This window comes from Poecilia reticulata, linkage group LG8 (genome assembly GCF_000633615.1).
Source record: "Poecilia reticulata strain Guanapo linkage group LG8, Guppy_female_1.0+MT, whole genome shotgun sequence".
Classification (NCBI taxonomy): domain Eukaryota; kingdom Metazoa; phylum Chordata; class Actinopteri; order Cyprinodontiformes; family Poeciliidae; genus Poecilia; species Poecilia reticulata.
The window spans coordinates 6,029,389-6,035,609 of record NC_024338.1 but is presented as its reverse complement, the minus strand read 5'-3'; the positions used below and the strand labels follow the sequence as shown (position 1 = coordinate 6,035,609).

Genomic DNA, 6,221 nt, shown 5'->3' with positions numbered 1-6,221 from the left:
GAAAAGGAGGAAGGATGGACAGAAGAGGGAAATATTGACAAAAGGAAGGAAAGGACACAAACTGGGGACGAGTTTTCCATCTGCATGGGATCAGCTGCAGAATGTCTTCCATGTCGCTTAAGGCACTTTGGAAAAAGTCCATCCAGCTGTAGATGAGTTTCAAACTTGTGCTTGCTTTTATTTTTATACATGAAAGTCTTGAAACGGCGTCTTCATCCACATTACGCAGACCTGGAGAAAACGGCGTTCGAATCCCATTGTGTTGGAGCGCTAAGGAGCCGTGTGTATTGTGCAGATGTTTCCCGTTTTCTTAATAACACTGATTCATTTCCTGTCGCAAGTCAGTGAGTAAGAGATGATCTGTTAATTCTGGTAAAATGGTAATAGCTCACCATCTCTTACTGCTTTAATTCACCAGTTTGATTACTTCGAGGCACAGACAAAAAGACTCAGAAAAAGGAAATTCATTGATATGTCGACAGGGCAACATCGCTTTTATTTTTCTTGAAACGCTCCCATCTTTCAACAATGAACATTAGTGTCTTTACATGGTAATGACCAGCCAGACCAACCACCACCCGTCTCTAAACACCACACCAAAGTAGCCGTGTTTTTTTTTTTTTTTCCTTTTTTTTTTTCATAAAAACCATCAGCAAAAAACCACAAACATTACCGTTTTAATACACACTTTAAAAGTGAGGGGGACGAAGAGGAATGAGGCAAACACATGTCATCACAGTCAGTAGGAGCAAAGACACGGCATAGAGGATAACGGAACGTCACCTGGACTAGAAAACAGGATACAAAACCCAATGAAACAAACGTTACAGTGTTTGTGAAAGCTTTACATTTATACACAAGCACCAAAAAAAATATAACAAAAATAGGGAAAAAAAAGAGAAGCCAAACATGGTACATAGACATTAAACTAGAATCCAGTGAAGGCATATTGTCACAATCCAGTTGCAGAACTACCATGAAGGTTGGGGGATTTACAACCCCTTGAAATGCATAATAGAGACAGGAAATGAGGAGGGAGCCCTCTTTTTAGTTAAAGCTCAAGATAAGAAATTTAGTCCAGTTTAATCGTAAATTGAATTTGCCTTTGGGATTAAGTTATTTAGCCTCATTTTAAAAGGGGCAGAATTATGTGTTTTCCAGGCACATAGTATCATTTTATAGCATACACAAGTAACTTTGTTACCTGCAGTTGTTAAAAAACATGCTTTATATACATCAAATGTGACTTAAAAGAAATTTAACTTTGCAACTTAACGCCTTGAAATTGGGCCTCTGGCCCTTTAAAAACCCATGCTCTTTCTGAAGCTCCRCCTTCAAGTAGTAGCTGTGCCTCGAAGGCAGGCATTTTTTGCACAGGTTGAATGGTTGCCACGGGAGATTAAAGGATTTCTCAAGTCAAGGCAACGCTCCAGGTATGATTTTGGCGAGGGAGTAATTCAACATGATGCAAMATTTWWAAAAAGTCAGTTTAACATAATACTTGCCCCTTTAAGAAATACATTTCAATGTGTGTCATGGGCCTTGATAGTCATATTTGGTCACATTACAGATCCATAGTCCATGACATAARAAGTAAACAGTAGGTATTCAGGGTTTACGTCAAGTCTCAGTGCACTGCAGTGTTTTTACATGAATCTGTCTAAACTCCTCTTGCTTTTGTCTCCTTTGCCAGAATGTAACGTTCTACTTTTAAGCTATGATATGTATCTGAAGGGGTTCTGTACACATTCTCCGTCTACGTTCCTGTGCTTTTCTTTTGTTTGTACAGTGAATGGCATGTTGAGGGGCAAGGGAAATAAATACATCGGGCCAGTGAATAGTAACAASAAGATATGGTTGATAAAGCTCAAAGAAACTAAAAAGGCTTACAGCCTGCAGCCGGTGATTTCCACCAAATATTTAAAGGCTGGTTTAAAGGTTCATTAATCCAAACATTTTAATGAGGCCTTCGCCTCGGGGAGAAACAAATTCTCCTTTCAGTGCTGCTGGCTCTCCGCAACGGATGGCCATTTCTGTGTAAACACGACATTTACCAATGATTAATGCCAAAGCTCCACAATCAGAAGAGAAAGGTTCAATCTAAATGCATCCTGCTGCAACTAAAACCAACATGGCTGTACAGTAGGGGTGTAACAACACAGATGACGCACAATAAGACAAGCTGCCTCCTGTTATGAGAAAATTTCACATAAACGTACGAGTCTATATTCAGTATAGAATAATGCAGTCCAGGTTTGACTTGTCCACACATTCGGTTTCATACTTGTTTCATTCTGAGGTCATTGAAATGCTTCCTCTTAGGGTTTTAAGATAAAATAAATATTTAAGAAATCTTAAAATTTGTTTTTTAGAAACTTGCTAGTCAATGTAGAATTATACAGCTTAAATTTGATCAGTCTAACTAATTTTCATGGCCCAGATAGGAGGCATGAAAGCAGATGCTAACTAGCTTTGTTGGCGTCGTGTCTATTAGACGGGTCTGTCGTGTTTATAAAGTGACTGAAGAGATGCAAGATTTTTAGATTTTGAACTTCAGATGGTCAAGGGGAGCCCAAACTTATTTTTAATAACCCTCAAAAACAGATTTTTTTTGGTAACAGTGGACAGATATTAGCATAAGCAGGTACCAGCTTTAGCGTTGTTAGCAGTTAGCTAGTCGCCGTATTCTTGCGTCGCTACTGAATCATTTCTATCTTGAATGTCACTGTAACTGTAACCAAAATGCTATCAGACCAATGATTTAAAAGTTGTAGAGTCTTTTATTTAAACTTAAAACTTGATAAGGAGCCTGAAATAATTCTTTATTAACAGATTCTGTCAATACAAAAGGCTAATCTGGAACGACTTCCTTTCATACTTCAAAATAAGAGTCTCAAACATAGAAGCTCTCAAACTGAAAGCACAAATCTTCATATCAGGGCTCATACTAATAGATTACAAACTTCACTAGACGCAGTCAAATGATGTCAGCAAATGGTTAATCACTGCAATAWCTTTGCTACAAGTTTTCATTACACCCCTACTGTGCGATAGTTGTGATTTGTCAGAGGACGGCCATTTTTAGATCTATCCCTCTTGTTGCATTTTTATTAGATGTGTATTCTTTTTTTCTTTCTTCCTAAAATAGATGCTTAAAATAGATACATATATTCATTTATATCACATTTATGTACAAAAGAAGTGCTTTAAAAATAATTGTGACATGATCTCTTCTGAAATAATGCATATGGTTTATAGGGAAAGGGAAAGAGTGAGGGCTGAGTTAGTGAGACATGAAAACTAGTAGTTGTAGTGTTGGTGCTTCTTTGGTCGAGGGAATATCCCAGGTATACATTTGCATCTGATTATAGTTAAGGCAGAGACCCATACATTTGTATGTTTATCTACAGCTGGATATGTATCAAATTCGTTGGAAATTGATTTTTTTTTTTTTCGTTTACATTCCTTTTTTGTATAATATCAAAAGTGTGCTTTTGCCGGTGTATTCTACTGGATACTGTTGAATGAGAAGAGTAGAAAAAAAACAGGGAGTTCCATTTCTCCTCACCCCATAAACAAACATGCTTCAGTAAGTATGGAGAGGATGTAAGAAATGACAAATCTGTACAACATATACAAATATGATACACAGCCCACAATATGTCCGTTCTTTTCTTGAATCTGGGAGTTGGTGGGTAGTACTGCCCAGAATCATGTCCTCAGAGATTCAGAAGGGCATTTCATAGTAGGGCAAAGGCATGATGGCAGAGTAGTCTTAGGGGAGAACTTTAAATCTTCAAGTTGTAAAGTGACGCCGCCTAATCTCGCCTCTTGTTCCGTCGCCCTCCGCTTTCCTTTTTGTCACTCTCCTTCTTTGCACCTGACGCCACCAGTTTGCAAGCTCCACTCTCGCTCTCTCGCTTAATGTTCTGCAATGGCGAGAGGGAAAGATAGGGRTGCTGAGGGAGGGGAGGTGGGGTAGCAGAGAGAGGAGTGGTTGGGGACTCCTGTCCGGAGCAGTTGCCGCCGCTGCTTCCGGTGCTCATGGCCCGGTGTTTGAGTCTGAGTTTGTGGGGGAGCGCCGTTCCCCGAACCTCTCCTTGGGGATCCCATCCCTGCATCTGGGAGTAGCCTGGGTACTGGGGAAGAGGCGAACTGGATTGGAGGATCCCGGAAAGATGTGGGTTGTGGATGCTGCTCATGTCCGAACAGGACAAAGACATGGATTCTTCATCGTCTGTTGACTCCTCTTTGTCAGAAGGATCGCCGTCACTTAATGACGTTGATTGGCTTTGAAGGTAACCATTGGCTCTGGGTCCACCCTCATAGCTAAGCACTGGTGGCTCCTCATCTTGTGCACTGAGGTAGGAACGGTGTGGTTGTCGAAGATGGTGGTACAACTGGGTGTGCCTAACCCCTTCCACCTGTTCACTGAGGAGCTCTCTGGGTGATCCACCCTCCTGCTGTTGAGTAGGTTGACAGACTCTGTACACCTCTCTCTCTTTAGCCTCATTAAAGCTGTCTGACAGCTCATACTGAGGAGAGTCCAATGTCTTTCTCTCCARCTGCTTTGTTACCTCAGCCAGAGTCTCAATGGAGGTCTCTGTGACGGGCTGCTGCAGTTGACTACTGCTGTGCTTTAAGGCTCCCTGCAGATCTACATCCTGGGGCCTGGTGACGACATCAACAGGATAGGAGGCACTGCTGGCGCCATACAGGATGACACTTCTTTGGGCAGCAGGTGGGTGAGGGACAGTCTGGCTGGCGGTTTTGACAGCAGCGACTGTCACCTGATGGGGCTGCGATTGCTGCTGAAGGAGTTGCGGGTGGTGATGATACGCAGCCTCCATCTCATGATGTTGCTTAATCTGGTGGCTTGTGGACGCAGATGTCGGRCCCCTGTGGATGTTGAACATAATCTGAGTTGTGGTGTCACTGGTGATGTCCATCTCCAGCCTGTCTCCCTCCTGTTTGATTTCAAATGGCATCGGTTCAGGGCTGTCCCTCGAGGAGCCGTCGGACATATCGGARAGGGAGCCRCGCGGAGAGTACTTCACCAGCTGCCTGTGGCTGTCGCTGTGTCCCGACTGCTCTGTTTCCGAGGAGTCAGAGTTAATCATCACCTGAGAACCACTTGAGTAACCGCTGGAGTAGTACTGATTGGACGAGGAGGACGAGGATGAGCCTCCRTTTCCGCCATCATTTGCCACGCTGATCTGTTGGCTCTTTTCAATGTACGAGGCTGTGCTGATGAGGCCAAAGCGCAGCTTTAGCTGGAGCAGCTCGGTCTTGAGTCTCACATTCTCATCATTCAGKGCRATGACACGGTTTTCCAAAACCATGTCGTTGAGACGGCGCTTCTCCCGGGAGCGCTTGGCGGCCTCATTGTTCTTGCGCCTTTTCTCCCAGTAGGAGGCGTCCTTTTTCTCGTCAGAAATAAACTGACGCTTGCGTCTGCAGGTAACATTGGGCTTGGGTTTGATGAGACGCCCCAAGCGAGCCGGTGTCCCTTGAAGAGTCTCGTCGTAATCGCTGAAGGTCTCGATGCTGTTGAGGTTGTTCCCTGAGGATTTATTCAACGTTTTCAGAGTTGGACTCAAATTTTCCATTCTTGCAACTGATAGTAGCCACTTTGAAATAATGAGGTTGTAATGAAAACGCCTTGCCTCCTGGAGTAGGAAGCCTGTTTATCGTTTGGGACTCAAGTGTCCAGATAGCTCAAAAAGATGAAGAACAAGTGAAGTTTAACATTGRCAACCCTCATTTATCCACTTTCGGGGTTCTCCTTTCAGCGTCCAAAAGAACAGAGGTGATGATCAGTCTCCAGTCTCGACTGTTATATGTTTTAACAGCAGAACAGCAGTATGCTGAGCTGAAGACGAAGCGTCCTAGATCTCCTCGCAGGCTGCAGGATGTAGGCCGTTCTGTCTACCTCAGCATGTTAGCCTCTTGGGGAGCCTTGGTCTCAGTTTCCCTTCCTCGCTCTGTTCTYTCTGCAGCTGACTGCAAGATGAAAAGCTGCAGACATTCAAAGAAAGGAAAAAAAAGAAATGTTAATCCACATGGACTGCTGGTACTGTGTGACATACATTTGTCTTAGTTGATCTTTTATAAGATTTTTAAAATAAGTTATTTTTTAACATCATAGCATGCATGCAGRTCAAAGATTTATGTCTAAAATGGAGCCATCGTCTAATGTTTTGGCATGTCTGGTCTTTGTC

The 6,221-nt window shown here is 42.8% G+C and overlaps 1 protein-coding gene across 2 annotated transcripts in view; it reads right to left on the bottom strand.

The window, feature by feature from the left end:
- Window positions 1–463: 463 nt before the first annotated feature.
- The window catches only part of LOC103468341 (uncharacterized), a 15,114-nt gene continuing 9,356 nt past the window's right edge, over window positions 464–6,221 (bottom strand). For both annotated transcript variants that reach the window (XM_008415353.2, XM_008415354.2), the window contains exon 2: window positions 464–6,018. In XM_008415353.2, coding sequence (XP_008413575.1) covers window positions 3,819–5,609 — 1,791 coding nt within the window. In that variant the 5' untranslated portion in view covers window positions 5,610–6,018 and the 3' untranslated portion in view covers window positions 464–3,818. The remainder of the gene's footprint in view (window positions 6,019–6,221) is intronic.